Genomic DNA, 17,684 nt, shown 5'->3' on the forward strand with positions numbered 1-17,684 from the left:
CAGCGTCACTTACCATTCATTTTACCATCATGTTACTTGATCACGCTGACAACATGAAATGTGAGTGCCAAACGCGTTTTTGGATTATGACAGCTTTTTCACACTTTGGGGTCACACTTGTGTGCATGAATTCTATAATGTTTAGATATTGTGACAGGTTTTTGATTAAGTTTGTTTTATTTACAACTTTTTGTTAATATACCTTGTTTCAGCTTCTTGGTCCCCGATTAAGGGCTAAAAAGCCCGAAATGCATTGGACGTTGATTAACATTTGATCATGCTTAAAAAATAAGTAAAAAATGAAGATAATTCGCACTTGAAAAATGAACTTATGAATAAAATAAGGTGGTAAATATGGATTAATGTTCGCATCTTTTCACTATTAATCTGTTGTAAGGAATTTTGGTAAATTCCCGGAAAATTAAAGTGGAGTGCCGGGGGATGCTTCTAACGATCCGTTAGAAGCACTACTTTGAATTCATATTGTTAACGCCGTTGACAAGAGACGTCGCCCGGGCTGCACCCTTAAACGTAAAAAAATTGAAGTTAACCTGTACACCCAAATACATAATACCCAAAGCTGTGCGCTTACTCTTTTACTTCTATCATTATAGTGGTCCCAGTGGGATGTGCAAAATAATGGCAATGTAAACCTCACTGACAAATGTGCAACTCTACGCAAAAGATTAAAGTGCTGCTTAGAACTCTGTCTATGTTGATGTTGAAACAAGTCACGTATAATGTATTCACAAATTGACCAACGTTGGGGACATCAAACTCTGATGGCAGCACCTCTGCAGTAAATTTATGTGTCCTACTTTTGGGAGGAAAGAACTAGTAATTTCTAGTTAAAGGGGTAGCACAATATGTAAAAATATCCCCTTAGTAGGTTTCTCATGTTTTCGGGTGCTAACATTTCATGTTCGATTTCTACACATATACTTTTACTTCAACATGTTTATCTTGTAATCTTTTTTATGTATATATGTTTTTCTTTGTGGATGGCAATTTATGGGTACTTTTGAAAAATGTTTAGTTATCGAATGAAAAGACCCATGTTGTATTCTAGTCTCACACGGCCTCTAGACATTACGCAAGAAGTAACGTTCCACTTAGAATGCGAGCTAAACAATGACAGTTGGTGGTGCTCTGACCGAGGTGCCGGTGTGATTGCTCAAGTTCAAAAATTTGTATAGCGCACTACTCACCCAGAGGGTCTCAAGGCGCTTGAGGGAGGGGGGGTGCATTACTTATCGAAAAGCCAGGTTTTTAGCGGTTTTCTGAAGGAGAGGTGGTTCTGTGTAAGGCGGAGATGAGTGGGGAGAGAGTACTAGGTTTTGGCCGCTAAGTAGGAGAAGGATCTTCCTCCCATGGTGGATCTATGGATACGCGGAATTGCGGCGAGGGCTTGATTGGATGATCGTAGTTGGCGGGTGGGTGTGTAGAAGGACAGTCGTGTGTTGAGGCATTCGGGTCCTAGGTCGTAGAGGGCCTTGTGTGCGTGGGTGAGGAGACGGAACGTTATTCTCTTGTTGACGGGGAGCCAGTGGAGGTCTTTCAGGTGAACGGAAATATGAGCTTGACGGGGGATGTCCAGTATGAGTCTGGCTGAGGCGTTTTGGATGCTTTTAAGTTTATTCTGTAGTTTGGCACTGGTTCCGGCGTAAAGGGTATTTCCATAATCCAGTCGGCTAGTGACCAGTGCGTGGGTGACTGTCTTTCTTGTTTCGGTGGGGATTCAACGGAAGATTTTTTTGCGCATGCGTAGGATGTTGAAGCAGGAGGATGAGACGGCATTGACTAGTCTGGTCATCGAGAGGGAGGAGTCTAGGATGAAGCCCAGGTTTCGTGCGTGATCTGTAGGTATGGGTGCTGTACCCAGGGCCGGAGGCCACCATGAGTCGTCCCAGGCAGAGGGGGATGATCCTAGGATGAGGACTTCTGTTTTGTCCGAGTTTAGCTTTAAGCGGCTGTTCTTCATCCATTCGGCTACTTCTTTCATTCCTTCGTGTAGATTGGTTTTGGCGGTGTTTGGGTCTTTGGTGAGGGAGAGGATCAGCTGGGTGTCGTCTGCGTAGGAGATGATGTTGAGGTTGTGTTGGCGTGCGATGGATGCGAGGGGACTCATGTAGACGTTGAAGAGGGTGGGACTGAGTGATGATCCTTGTGGAACGCCGCAGATGACTTCTGTGGCCTCTGATTGGAATGGGGGGAGGCGGACTCTCTGGGTTCTTCCGGCGAGGAACGAGATGATCCAGTCCAGAGCTTTTCCTTGAATTCAGTCGTTGCTGAGGCGTTGTATGAGGGTGCTATGACAGACTGTGTTGAAGGCGGCGGAGAGGTCAAGTAGGAAGAGGGCAGCTGTTTCTCCGTTGTCCAGTAGCGTTCGGATGTCGTCTGTAGCAGCGATGAGGGCGGTTTCGGTGCTGTGTTTGGCTCGGAAGCCGGACTGTGAGGGGTCGAGGGAGTTGTTGGATTCAAGGAAGGAGGCCAGCTGACTATTGACGGCTTTCTCAATGACTTTGGCAGGGAATGGGAGGAGCGCGATGGGGCGGTAGTTGTGGGTTTCTTCAGAAGGGCGCTGAGTTTGGCATGTTTCCAGCTTTCCCGGAAGGTAGCGGAGTTGAAGGAACAGTTGATGACATCGCGGAGATGTGGTGCGATGATGGAGTCCGCTTTGTTGAAGATGTGGTGGGGACATGGGTCGGTTGGTGAGCCTGAGTGGATGGAGTTCATCAGGCGGATGGTGTCTTCAGTAGTGATTGGGTTCCAGGCGCAAAGGTTGTGAGGGTGCTGTTTTGGTTCGGAGGTGGGTGGAGTGGTCTGATCTTCGGACTGGTTTTCAAAGCTGTTATGTATGTCGGCGATTTTGTTGTGGAAGAAAGAGGATAAAGAGTCGCAAAGGTCTTGGGAGGGAGTGATGTCGTTGGTGCTGGCGATGGGGTTGGTAAATTCTTTGACCATGTTGAATAGTTCCTTGCTGTTGTGGGCGTTGTTGTTGAGTCGATCCTTGAATGCTGATTTCTTGGTGGATCGGATCAGTTGGTGGTGTTTGCAGGCGGCATCCTTGAAGGTGGTCAGGTTGTCAGTGGTTGGGTTTTTTCTCCAGGTTTTCTCAAGGGTACGACAAAACTTCTTGGATTTCTTAAGGTCATCGTTGAACCAGGGAACCTTTTTGCTACCTTGTTTGATCTTGTGGTTTTTCAAAGGTGCTAATTCGTCAGCACTGTGGGTGATCCATAGTGTGAGTTTGGTGGCAGCTTGGTTTGGGTCCGATGATATGGCAGGAGGGTTTTGGTTGAGCGATGTGAAGAGTTGGTTGATGGTAATTTTGTTCCAGTTTCTTCGAGGAATGGGTTGTGGGTCGTGGTCTTTTTGTAGCTGAAGTGAATGCAGCTGTGGTCCGTCCAATGGAGAGCTGTGGTGTGATCGAAGGAGATGTGTTTGCTGGAGGTGAAGATTTGGTCGAGCGTGTGTCCGGCTAAGTGGGTGGGGGTGTTCACAAGTTGTTTGAGTCCGAGGTTGGCCAGGTTATCCAGAAGGGTGATGGTGTTGCTGTCGTTATTCTTTTCTAAAAAAAAAAAAAAAAAAAAAATAATTCTTACGGGGTAACCCAGTATCCCTAAGAACCTGGGCAATACAATAGTAATATCAACAGTGGTTCTTTCGGGTTTCTGAAAAATTGCTTTAAATCATCCGTATGCTTTCCGCAATAAACAAGATATAGTTTCAAAAGTATGCTACATTAGTCATCTTTAAAGTGCAACACCAAACAATAGAAGAAGGGTCAACATGATTTTTAATGAAACAATTATTCTTCTGCTTTTTAGTTTTTCAACTGACACCTTCCGTTAGAACAACAAGAGCAGAAATTTTTACTTTTTCTTAAAATACAAAATACGGCGCAACAATTCAATTCAATATAAGAAGTGACTGAGTGTGACATATAGTGACATTGTGACATATAAAAGTGAAAATCTATATACAAGTGAAAAAGTGATTATAAAGACTGGGGGAGAGGTTAGAGAAGGCCAACTACTATCTCAATAGTACTCAGGGACCAACACGCTATTTCAATTTAGCTGTAATGTGTTGGACTCTGTAGGTTGGTCCTTTGAAAGTTCTGTCGACGTTTCGACCCTGTGGACACCTAATTTGTGGGTCACTGGCGGGTCTTCTTCAGGACGGGGACTGGGAAAGGATTATTGCGCCAGGTCTTCACCGAGCAGACATCCATATATTTTACTTTGTGTGGGTGTCTTCAGCAATCTTGATTCTATTCAGTGTATCTTATGGCCATATTTAAGGATGTTTCTATTTGTAGGTTGACTGTTGTCTCTAGTCACCACGATCGTTGTGCATTATTTCCAACAATCATTTGCATATGTAGATATCCATATAGCTGTCCGAAATCAATTAAGCCCACTTGCTTACAGGGCAGGATTTTTAAATTTTTGTGGTTTCCTGTCGTCAGATCGGGAATCAGAACACGTCCGCTCGGCAGAGCAGACGTGTTCTGATTCCCGATCTGACGACAGGAAACCACAAAAATTTAAAAATCCTGCCCTGTAAGCAAGTGGGCTTAATTGATTTCGGACAGCTATATGGATATCTACATATGCAAATGATTGTTGGAAATAATGCACAACGATCGTGGTGACTAGAGACAACAGTCAACCTACAAATAGAAACATCCTTAAATATGGCCATAAGATACACTGAATAGAATCAAGATTGCTGAAGACACCCACACAAAGTAAAATATATGGATGTCTGCTCGGTGAAGACCTGGCGCAATAATCCTTTCCCAGTCCCCGTCCTGAAGAAGACCCGCCAGTGACCCACAAATTAGGTGTCCACAGGGTCGAAACGTCGACAGAACTTTCAAAGGACCAACCTACAGAGTCCAACACATTACAGCTAAATTGAAATAGCGTGTTGGTCCCCGAGTACTATTGAGATAGTAGTTGGCCTTCTCTAACCTCTCCCCCAGTCTTTATAATCACTTTTTCACTTGTATATAGATTTTCACTTTTATATGTCACAATGTCACTATATGTCACACTCAGTCACTTCTTATATTGAATTGAATTGTTGCGCCGTATTTTGTATTTTAAGAAAAAGTAAAAATTTCTGCTCTTGTTGTTCTAACGGAAGGTGTCAGTTGAAAAACTAAAAAGCAGAAGAATAATTGTTTCATTAAAAATCATGTTGACCCTTCTTCTATTGTTTGGTGTTGCACTTTAAAGATGACTAATGTAGCATACTTTTGAAACTATATCTTGTTTATTGCGGAAAGCATACGGATGATTTAAAGCAATTTTTCAGAAACCCGAAAGAACCACTGTTGATATTACTATTGTATTGCCCAGGTTCTTAGGGATACTGGGTTACCCCGTAAGAATTATTTTTTTTTTTTTTTTTTTTTTTAGAAAAGAATAACGACAGCAACACCATCACCCTTCTGGATAACCTGGCCAACCTCGGACTCAAACAACTTGTGAACACCCCCACCCACTTAGCCGGACACACGCTCGACCAAATCTTTTTTCTAGGTGGAAGTTGAGGTCTCCCAGTAGAATGTAGTTCTCGGATGTGAGGGCATGTGGGCTGATGAAGTCAGTGATGTCTTCGTTGAATTGTGTGCGGGTTCCTGGTGGTCTGTAGATGAGGGTGCCTCCAAGTGTGGTTCTGGGGTCGGGGTGGGTCTGGAAGTGAAGGTGTTCGGCGGTCGCAAGGTTGTCGTCGGATCTGGTCGTGATTCGGATGGTGTTCTTATGGACGATGGCGATGCCTCCTCCTGTTTGGTTGATGCGGTCCTTTCGGATGATCTTGTAGGCGTCCGGGATGGCTATGGCTATGGCAATGTCGGGCGCTGATGAGGCGTTCATCCAGGTTTCTGTAAGGAAGGCGATGTGGTGTCAAGTAAGTCCCAGAGTTCAGTGGCGTGTCTGTGGACCGAGCGGGTGTTCAACAGGATGCACTTTAGGTGGTTAGAGTCGGAGCTGTGTTTGGGGGAAGTGGATTTGGTGAGGGTCCTGATGCTGGTGAACTTGCAGGAGTGGCAGGCGAATGGTCCGTGGGTGAGTCCTGGGGTCGCTTCGCAGCATTGTGGTGTGCGACCGGGGTTAAGGGCAAAGAGGGTAGCGGAGTCGTACGTAATGCGGGAGGAGTGGGATTTGCGAGGACCAGGGGGTCTGGTGCTGGGCGCGGTCCAGGCGCGGACGGGCGTAGACGGGCTTACCTTTGGCGCACCTTCGGCGCGTCCGCTGCGCGTGAACGCTGCATGCAGATGCATCTGTCATAAGTGGGTGGTGGAGGCGGGAGGGGCGAGGGAGGGTCAGCTGGGAGGTGGGGGCAGGGTGGAGGTCCAGGCAGGGAGGCACAACAACAAACTACAAGAAGGCAGCAGGCCAAAAACGAAACTGGATTGGGGCACAACCTAAAGACAACGCTATGCAATAATGCAGTGAAATGATTTAATTAAAAGGCACAATGCGATTCTACTGACTGCGCGCTTATTAATTATAGCGCTGCGGTAATTAAATTCACATGACAGCAGACTGGCACTAATGCGCGTATTCGAGGCTAAATTATTTTATTATTAAATAGGCAGCAATGAGATCATAGCAATGCGAGTAAAGGCAGATTGCAATTGTGAGGCGCTACGATACCACTGCAGTCGGTGCGGGGAGCTGCGTGGGGAGCGACTGCTTCTGTAGGACTCAGGACGGGAAGTTTCTCACTTGATTTCGAATAAATACCAAGTTGTTTTATTGACTTGGTTGTCCTCTTTACTACACATTTTATGGACTTCTTACTCAACAACATGCAGTAATAGGAGCTACTTGCCAGTTGGACCAGTTTCCTTTCTGGCTAGTAAATGGTCTAATTACTTACTGGTACTCTTCATTACAAAGAGTTATGGCTTCCTCCTCGCATTCCTTACATATATTTCTTTTAAATTTCGACCAACTTAGCTTTCCATCAATAGTGAGGAGCTCGGTTTGCATTACGCATTATAAATACCAGAGGGACCCAAAGGCCTTAGGTGAGGAGGAAGAGTAATTAAGGCTGTGAAAGGGATGCCATAATCTTGGAGATGTGAAGATTACAAGTATGTACTCTGGATATTACTCTCTCTTGTGTCGTCACAGATCTTGCCTAGGAGGCTATTTCATGCTAAGAGAAAATGAAATAAGAAAAACCAAGACAGTAATCACTACAGCAGGCTGACATTTTCAATTGATATACTTTAAGTATAGCTCGGTACAAGTTCCACTAACAGTGTACACACTAGCAAAATATAGTCTGTAGTACTGCACAAAAAAAATAGCAGTTGCCCAAGAATCATAAATAAAGTCTGTGTGTACCTTCAACAGGACATATGAAGGTTACGATATGCTTAATATTCGTAACAACGCAATGAAGGCAGCTGACTCGGTGTCAGCTAAAATATAACAGACAAAGTTTTACGAGAAACCTTCTTATGACTGAACCCGGTGTACACCATGCACCATATTTTAAATTGAGTTTTGAGTGTTTCACTTCATAAATAAAGTGAAACCTAGTTGTGAATACATTTCTTTAAGTTTTTATGAAGAGTGTTAAGCCCTCTTTTTCTGTACACTTATTAGGACTAATGATTACATATTTTGTGCATTTCGGAAGCTTTGATGCTTTATTAATTTGAGTTATAGATCCTGCTGAACAAATACATCTACAGGCCCGCAGTACATCACTGCTTCGGCCATTTTGGAGCCAGAAGTAAATCTGGCAATTTATCTAGCCATCAAGAACTCAGATTCTACCAAAAACTGGACTTTAACATCTTGCAGGCCAGCAAAAATCTCAGTTATAGAAACTGCAAAGGGTATCAAAACAAGTAGTGAGATTCTCACTTTATCTTAGGAAATGTGAAGTCACCTGCCCCGTTGAAGCTCCACTGGCTCCTAATGCGAAACAGGATCCAATTTAATATAGCATGTACTATGTACTAAGCATTTCACAAATCGGGCTTCGGCCATTGCTTTACCATAACAACCAACAAGAAATCTGAGACCATGTGAAAAATCACCAGTTAAAGACCATCCACCCTCTTACTCTACTGTGATCCAAAATTATGAGCCAATTCATTTTCTAGTTACTTTAGTCAAAATGTTATTAAATATGGGTCCTGTACCTCCGTACCTCACATTGTGTTCCCAGTTTTCTTAATTTCGTAGTGCTCTGGAGTGACCATTTGGCAACACAAACACTCTAAAAAAAATCCATAAATAATTGGTTTGCAGAGGAGTAGCACCAACTCCATTACTAGTAGTTGCAGTAACTTTCATTGTATGATTAATAAAAAATCTTTACAATGTCGGTGAGGAATCTCAAATCATAAAACAGGAGTAAAAGGCAATATTCAAGTGACAAACATGTAAGAAAGTTAAACTATATTAAAACAGCTATTCGTAGAAAACTATCAAAGTACATTAAGTGCTAAAATAACAAAAGGCTCGAGATTTGCAGCAGACACAGAAATGCTCAGACGTTACTAAAATAGCTTTAAGTGAGACATTGTTTAGAATACACGGCCTAAAACCATACCAGCAAGAATAGCCATGATACAGATAGCCCCATATTTAAACAAGCATTTGCAATGCAATAGGTCTCGCATTAGGAAAGTGTGAGCTATTGGTATTGTAAATGACATTTTTTAAATATGTGTTGGCTTTGAAAATATATAAATTAATAGCATTGTTATTCACAAAGCCAATAGCTTACACTTTCCTAATGCGAGTCCTACTGGCTATGGCAATGCTTGTTGGTAGCAAGCAAGGACAGTGCTTTAGTAAGCCACCTATCTAATTTAAGGGGGCAGTCTATCAGTCTGTTTGTTAATGATGGTCAGAGAATTAATAATTAGTACGATTTGTAATGGGTCTGGTCAGATGGTGTGCTATTATAATACGACCACTTTATAAGAAAGGTGGTGGAAAGTTTGTGTTGTGTACAAAAAAAAAATTTTAACTAGAGACTTTACTTCATTGGGGAATTTTGAGGTAAGGAATTTGAAAGTATATGTTTATCAGGTAGGGTGATTTTTTTAAGAGGCTAGAGAGAAACGACTGTCTAGGAGCTCAGCCTCGTGGCCTTAAAGCAGCTCAGCATACTTTGTAAAATTTTCAGTTGGCAGCCTGCTTGCTTCCCATTGTTTTGGATTTAGACGCCTGCATTAAATAGTGTTCTCAGAGAGGCGCTTCCCGGCTTCGTGGCCCTCTTTCCTTGTTTTATACCTTGGAATGAGGGGCCGCTGGATGAGTCTGCCGCAGCTCTCAGCAGTAGGTGCACTTGCACACCGAGCTTCCTGTCAATCTTTCCAGGTTTCTCCTCACCTTACTGGCAATGTACGTGGGAGGCTGAGAAGCATCAAAACATGGGCTGTAATCTGAAACAAACCTAAACAGAGGAGTGCCCTTCCGCCCTTTCGGCTTTGCTTTACCCGGGCGCCTAATAGTCAGCCGCAGCATCGCCCCCAGGAAGTCGCCTCGCGATATTTTCTCTGCCAGTGCGCCCCAGCCCCATCAAAGCCTCACCCCCCAGGAGGCACCAGAGGCAGGGCACAGGCCTGCAGCTGTGGACTACTGCCGTGCACATCTGGATGGAGCCACCGCTGGAGTGGGGCGGGTCTGACAGACTCCACCTCAAGCTTGTGTGCTGGGACAGGAGCAGTGGGGGGCCTTGGGGCAGTACTCCTGTCCCGTGCAGGGGGCGACCAGTGGGCACCCTCGCGGTAGGGACATCCAGTCTGTTAAGGAACAACGGGAGGGGTATTATTTAATTTTTTTATTTTTTTATTTTATGAGGATTTTTTATAGCGCAGACTTTACCCGAAGGTGTCAGAGCGCTTCACAATAGTAGTGAAACATGAGGAAAAATTACAAGTCAGCATGTTACAAAAGCAAACGTTACGTTACATAAGGCAATAGTGGCAAATGTGCATGTATCAAGAGCAAACAAAATACAAGAGGTAGCAAACAATACGTTACAAGAGGAAACAAGCCGCGCTGTGGGCTGAATGACAGCGGAGTGAAAACAGGCGTCTTCATTAGGCATGAGTCCAAAGACACATGGGGAGGCGCGGCTGCTGCGGTCACTCTCTTGCGGTTTATTAAAGAGCCACACGTGACGACCCAGCTGCGGGCCTTTCTCAAGCTCAGCGACAGAGTTTGAAGGCAGCAGCTGCAAATTTGAAATGTCTATTTTTTTTTTATTTACATGTGTCTGGGGATGCATGTAATTTATTTTCCTGCGAGTTGAGCAGGGCTGGGGCTCACGGACAGCTGAGTGAAAACAGGCACCTTGATTAGCAATGAGTCCGAAGACTGGCGGAGAGGCACGGTTGCAGGGTAGCTCTATCTTGTGGCTGTTTAAAGAGAGCCACACCCGACGAATCGACTGCGGGCTGTTAACCCACAGACCACGAAGGGCACCAGAGCCCGGCAGGAAGAGGTGTTGGAGTGCGACAAAGCAACTTCCTGAGCAGCAGCGTGAAACCATGACAGAAAAAGTAGCATTTGGAAGACGAGACATCAAGTCCAATCCCAGTTACAAGAAATCCCAAAACAAAACCTAGCAACCAGAGGTTCGGCAGCGTGAAGCCGGTCGTGGGGTGGGACTTCCGCCTTCTGCGTGAAGCCCGCATCCACGGAGTGCCAGAGAGCAGCATTGGTGACACGGGCGGGGCTCCCATGCCTGAGGGAGAGCCCCGCGGTGGCTGCCGAAGTGAGGAGTGGCGGCGATGCGGTGAGTGGGGCTTAATTGTAAGGGGGGGGCGGGGGTGTGTTTGAGTGTGTGTGTGCAGGGGGGGTAGGGGGCTGCGGCGGGTGTATGCGTGCGTGTCTGTATGTGTGTGTGTGTGTGTGCAGGGGGTGGGGGCTGGCTGTGTGTCTGATCGCCGTGTTTGCATGCAAGCCAAGCGAAAGCAGGGGCTGTGTGTGCGTCTGCACGTCTCAGAGGCGCGCTCCAGCGGTCAAAACAGACTGGAAAAGCGCGCGTCTGACTCGTGTCTTCATTCCCAGAAACGGCTGACAATAGTTGCCGAGCAGACAGCAATCAATGCTTCGCATTGAATGCAGGTCGAGCTCGACCTAAAAAGCGTGGAAATATATTATCAGCAGTGTTATAGTAGTATAGGAAGCTTGAAAATAGCCGCCAACATTAAAATGCTATACAGTAGATAAAATGACAGTAAAGTACAAATGTTCCTTACAAGTTGGTCCTAGGTCCATTGCAGCACGATTAGCCATTACACTGATAATATGCATAGAGTTAGTTAAGAGACAGAAAAAACGATGAGATTGGCAGTGTTCACAACAGTGTTGGATAGTCTTGCGCAGGATTAACATCAAAGGCTGTATGCCACTCCAGTCTTGTGGAGGTTGAATTTAGTCTTTTACAATGTAGGTTTGAACAGTCTTGTCGAGATCGTTGAGGAGGTCCTTTGCCACTCTGATGTATTTAACAAATTTAGCCAGTTTATTTGGGTCCATCGTAGCTAAGTCAAAATTACGAGCCTCATTGCAGGTTCTTATGCTATGTTTTTTTGAACAGTGGCTTTGTCAGCATACTCCTGGCATGGAGCAGCAACATAAGTGGTTGAAAGACTGTTTCATAGCCACCCATCCTGCACATCACAATCGTGGAAAGGGAGGGCCAATATGGGTTGGTTTCTTTAACTTGAATGCCCATCAACCATGATTTTTTTTAAGGTAGGCTTTTCCAGTCGGGCACTGAAGGTATGGTTGAGGCCTTAAACAGGTTAGATGGTTATGTCCTAGATTGCCAGTGCTGCTAATATTGATGTGCTCTTGAGTTTGACCATGCCGCTTGACTTTGAAAAGCAGATAAAGGCATGGCCAATATAGATTTAAAAGCTGTGTGTGAGGGCAATAGTTTGTTCAATGCGGACTGGTCTATTTGGAGGATATCGAATTACTTATGTAGGTAAATGGACCAAGGGCTACTCTTGTGTTTAAAAATGTGCTGGAGAACAAATTTCAGGGTGTTAGGCGCAGCCATGATGTACCTTTAATAGTATTTTTAAAAAGCACCCATGTTGGCCCATACTTGACCTTCCAAGCCGAATTCAAGTCTAATTAGACAGCCTCTAATATGTTGGGGTAGCCTTAAGACCTTCATGTAGGCTTTAAAGATGGAGAGGTTTCGTAATTTTAGTAAGTTGGCCCAGGAAAGCTTTTTAGCCCCAAGTGACTGTCGGTAGAAGCGTGGCCATAAGCACCCTTTGTATTGGAACTAAAGAAGGACTTTCTACGACAGTGTTAAGCAGGCAGACACTAGTGGTGATGAGAGCTGCCTTTTCTTTCAAGTGGGCCAAGTGAGTTTTACTTCCATCGCTTCCAGAGTCACACGCCCAAATAATTATACGATTTAATTTAGCTAAGTTGCCTGCTCACTGGCATCGGAAATCCAAGGAGACCTTGGAGTTGTCAGTCTGCCCTCCACTTGACAAAATTAAGTGGTTGAAATCATGGATACATTCTGGCACTACAGCTCTTCAGTTTCCATTTCCTTGGTGATGGATATATTGACACTTATAACATTACTCTATGCAGATGATCAGTCTCCCCTTGGTATTTGAAAGGATTTGCAGCAAGAGTTAACGTTCTCTTTCAAAATCGTTTCATAATAAATGCTGCTAAGAAGAAGGCTGTTTTTTCTATATATCAGAAAAGGTATTTTCACTAGAAATGTGGCATGCTATGTTGGATAGTTTTATCTCAGAACCTGCCAAGTCTTCACTACTTAAAACATTTAATAGGGAAACCGACACCAATTGGAGGAGCTCGAGGACCAGGTGTCATAAAGGAAATATCTCCGGGGAGGAAACATCTCGAAACTCCCCTGAAAGGGTCTTGTACCAAAATGTCCCCAACGCTTTCTTATTGGGATCAAAATGTATTTCCAGTACACAAGCTGGTTTGTATATTATTATAGAATAGAAGAGGTAATACTTTGAAATCTTCGGATTCAGTAAGAAAAAGCATGCGGAGTGCTTATGCTCACACTTTACGACCTCTATTTGATGTGAATTTTCTGTAAAGCTCAAAGCGCCCATAAGTGCAAACCAAATAGGAAAGCGTTTAAGGGGGTGCCCGTCACTCGCCTAGTTCTAGAAAAAAAAATCTTGAATTAACACACAAAGCCATGAACTGTGGGTATGACTTTCCGAGGTGGTCACGTATTAGTCAGGCAAACATTATTTTTGCCTAGAGGTAGAAGAACTAGGTTTTAGACTGGATGAAAGCATTCTTCGCCATTGGCACGCATACATATTGTCACTAACTTGGCAGTTCTAAAATAAATGCCGTCTTCTTATGAAAAGTATTAGAAATGTCAACGTTAAGACTCTTTTTGAACCATCGGACTGATAATTCACATTTGCGGATGTCAATACATTTTAAGCTTGAGTAGCAGTGAAGAAACTGTTTCGGGGCACAAAGATACGCAAGTGACCTCTCAGCAACCAGTAATCCAAACTCTTTCAGATAAGAAAGTTCTTTCAGTGTACAACGTTCCGACAGTTACTCAAAACACAAGGTAAGCCAGACGGTGTCGAAACCCTACCCTGACCTTATGCCGACTGAACCCGCAGGATAAGCACAGGGATTGTCCCGTAAACGTTAACGCGGCCGTCCTCACCTGCTCTGTCCCCACCCCTTCTCTCTGCGGGTAGAGCCTCTCCAAACTGTAAATGCTGCGGTACTCTGCAGTAAATCCAGTGCTGTGTAGAGCTTCCCGTGGAAGTTGCGCTAGTCCTACAGTCACCCGGCACAGTCTAAAAGAGGACCTTAAGAGAGTCGCCATGTTTGAAAGACGTCCGGAGAATAACTTCCGGTGCAATGCACGCTGCGCTTACGTATTTCCTCCTGGCTGATTTAGCTAGCGTCCTGCATACGCAGTACGCAGCCATGTTCCTGCACTATGTTTTCTGTTCACGAATCACGAACGGCGACGTCTCCTTTGGTGGCACCAGAACGCATGAGAGCTCTCTGAGCACTACTAAAGATTAGTTTCCGAAGGTTGTCCATGGTCAGCGGTCGAACTTAACAATAGCAACCATTGGCAATACCTAAATGCATTTTTATAATATATGCAGGGCACAAGTCCTAAACAAGCATTTACAATGCAATGGTTTCTCCTTTGGAAAAGTTAGAGCTATTGGCATTGTAAATGACAAAATTTGTAGTTATGTGTTGGTTTTGAAAACAGATAAATAAATGCATAGTCATTTACATTGCCATTAGCTTAATCTCTCGAAAATGTGAGACCTATTGTACCCTATGGAAAAGCTCAGCAGACAGCAATTACTACCACACACCCACCCAGAGCCAGCCACACACACCCCCCCCCATAGCCGCCACACACACCCCCCCAGAGCCACCACACACACCCCCCCAGAGCCGCCACACACACACCCCCAGAGCCGCCACACACACACCCCCCCCAGAGCCGCCACACACACCCACCCAGAGCAGCCACACACCCACCCAGAGCCGCCACACACACCCACCCAGAGCCGCCACACACACCCACCCAGAGCCGCCACACACACCCACCAGAGCCGCCACACACACCCACCCAGAGCCGCCACACACACCCACCCAGAGCCGCCACACACGGTGATTCAGTTAACAGATGGCACAGTGGCTAAACGTTGCACATGATTCCCCATAGTACCTCACAATGTTAGTGAAGATGGTTGCTTAAGCTCTTCTGTTTATGTGAATGTGTAGCCCTATTTATATACTTGCAGAATTTTCCGATATCGTTTTTAAAAGTCTGGTCACCGTACATATGAAGTAGTTTAAATAGCCAGAGAAACAAAGAGTGGAAAAGGGAGGGCATTGTAGTAAGGGTTGCTTTGACATTACAAATAATAATGTGGTCGTGGTATGCAGCAGTGACTACTGCATTAGGGTTCTTGTGTCCCCGTACTGTTTTCGAATCTTTGAGGGATTAATACACATTTTATAACTGTACAGGTTACACTAAACCAGAGCATGATAGTTTATTACAGTGTTGAAAATGATAGTATACATCTTACAAATAAGTAAAAGAAACGGTTTAAAAATGAGGGCTAGTATGTTTGAACTCCAGAAAATGACAGATTTAATTCCAAGAGTTGAGACCATTTTATATAAATATTGCAACACACACGTACCAGCTGCGCCAATCAGATTGACGTTCGGTGAGAAACCCGATTAGCAGCGGAACGAGCAGCATCTGTTTTCGTGATACCACTGCCTGGCAGACTACGGTGAACTGCATGCCTAAACTACAATTCTTTCCAAAGTACACAATGTATCATATCGGTCCTGTGTGCTGCTGGCTGCTTGCTGCACACATCCTGCTGCAGGAACACGTCGCAGATGCTTAAAATGGCAAAGGAAGCCAATTCGGCGCTACAATGTTCTACACCGTAACACTTCGGTGAGCCTAGAACAGCCACTGCGTTATCTAGGCTGGCTACCAAGCGGCAAATGCCTGAGATTTACAAAGTAAAAACGTAACACTTACTAAATCAAATGACGAACTCCGGCCACTCAGAAAGGTCAAGTATCAGATTAAACGCCCCGGTAGTCATGCAAACATTTTATCTATCCAGATTTGATTCTCAGTGCAAAATGTCACCCCATTCTAAAAACCAAGTACATTTCAGCACACGGGGTGCTTAAATTCAGCTCTTATCCAAAAAGATGCCTTTCTACAGAGGACGACATACTGTTTAGCACTCCTAGTTAAGACAAGGCTACCTGCCCCGATTTATTGCAGGCCCTTTTAATCCCTGCTGTACAGTTTCCTATTTTTTCCCTGCCTCGAGTCAGTAAACTTACTATACAAAATATTTTTCCGATGTTAACCTGGCAGCAAAGACCCCCATCTCCCCCCCACACCGCACAAGCCCGACTATTGCTCAATGACCCTGTGTTGGGGAAGGTTAATTAAATTGTGGTTATAAGAACCCTAGCCAAAGTAAGTAGTATCGAATAATAATACCTGCAGACGCTACAATGAGAAAGCTTGGTATGTGAGACTTATAAGCTAGGAGCAGATCAGCCAACAAACCTATACCAAGTTAATTCTCTTGCAGTCAATTGCATCGACAAAAGGCCATACCCTATGAGAGACATCGCAGAACAAAGGTGTACTTATTCTAAGAGGCCCGTCACCCTTCAAAGCATGATAAGTAGCCCGCAAAATAGAACTGCTGTTGAGACAACAGAATGAGAATAAAAGTGAAGATGCTCACCTGGTGCACAAAGACATCTTCTTTGGTGTCATTCCTGTGGATATGAAAGGCAGAATCATGTGGCAAAACTCCATGTAAATAAAAGAATATGGACACATGCAACCACATACAGGCACTGTAGACTGCGCAACTTGTCACAAACAAGTTCCATTACCAATAAGCAATGTCCTCTGCTTCAACAATAAAATATAATTAAATATAATCGCTCTCGCCGAAGTTTCACAGACAATCCTTTTAAAGTTGGTTGTGTTAATTGGCTTTAAAAAAGTGACTAGGTTCTATCACATGAAAAAGTGGCCAGCGCTCACATTCCACAGGCGTTGTTGCCACAGAACAGCCACTAACCAATCACTTCAACTACAAACTCCTCCCATCCCAACTTCGGACACCCACATTCTCATACTAGCTTCCAGAAATTTCACCAGAGTAAATATTTCACTTCGTCCCATCAACATATTAAATACCTGTTTATGAATCCGTAGCCATTGCGGACATTGAACCATTTCACTGTGCCTTGCACCTGTGTTGCTAATAGAACAGAAATTAGTCAGTTAAAGGCTTGTTACCATTCGACGAGGACGCACTTGGTTTAAAACTTTAACTTATCTTCCATAAACTGCTTACACCATTCATATGTTCAGCATTATCACAGTCTGCACCCTCCAACTACCTTCACTGAGCTTTTTCGTACCTTGTCTGCCTCCGAACCATTGCCAGACATTAATACACCACGTAACTTTGCATCTATGTACTGCTGCCTCCGTGTTCTCAGATACAAAACGTGCACCCTCATCACGCTTCCTACTTCATAACTACCCTAGAACTCACCCAATTTTTAAAAATTTTTAGGCACCTCTACTACACACACACACTGTTAGAATACCTCTATCCTCACCATACATCTCATAAGCACCCCCGGGAGATGCTTTTCACACACCCTGCATTATCGTACCACTTCTACCACTCTTCACTGCCTATGGTTTGCACCATGACAGTCTATTCCGAATCCTGCGCTGTCATGAAATAACGTGGTGCATTCTGGGGATTGTGGTTTTATTGTGCCTTCATGGAGTTCGAACTCACCCAACTACCTAAGACTTGTAGGTTAAAAATGAAGGGCTCGAAACCATGCATGTTAAGACATGGAAATCTGAGTAAGACCTTAACCAACACCCAGACCTCAAGGAACAACCTCTTAACCATCAACAGCATGCCCTGTTTCGATACTCACTAGTACAGACACTGCCTAAGCACATTAAATCCAGGCAAGGGTCATACCCCAAACTGTCCCTCGCACTTTACATTATCCTGCTTCTTTCCACATCATCCTACTCGATATCCCAGTCTGCAAATTAACTACAGC

The 17,684-nt window shown here is 44.4% G+C and overlaps 1 protein-coding gene across 1 annotated transcript in view; it reads right to left on the reverse strand.

Moving 5' to 3' along the window:
* MRPL58 (mitochondrial ribosomal protein L58) overlaps positions 1-14,049 on the reverse strand; it is a 120,837-nt gene extending 106,788 nt beyond the window's left edge. The window contains exon 1 of the mRNA XM_086930794.1: positions 13,711-14,049. Within this exon, the coding sequence (XP_086786920.1) occupies positions 13,711-13,875 (165 nt within the window). The 5' untranslated portion in view covers positions 13,876-14,049. The remainder of the gene's footprint in view (positions 1-13,710) is intronic.
* Between the last annotated feature and the right edge of the window lie 3,635 nt (positions 14,050-17,684).

The sequence above is a fragment of the Lissotriton vulgaris genome, chromosome 7 (assembly GCF_964263255.1).
Source record: "Lissotriton vulgaris chromosome 7, aLisVul1.2, whole genome shotgun sequence".
In the NCBI taxonomy this organism is placed as follows: domain Eukaryota; kingdom Metazoa; phylum Chordata; class Amphibia; order Caudata; family Salamandridae; genus Lissotriton; species Lissotriton vulgaris.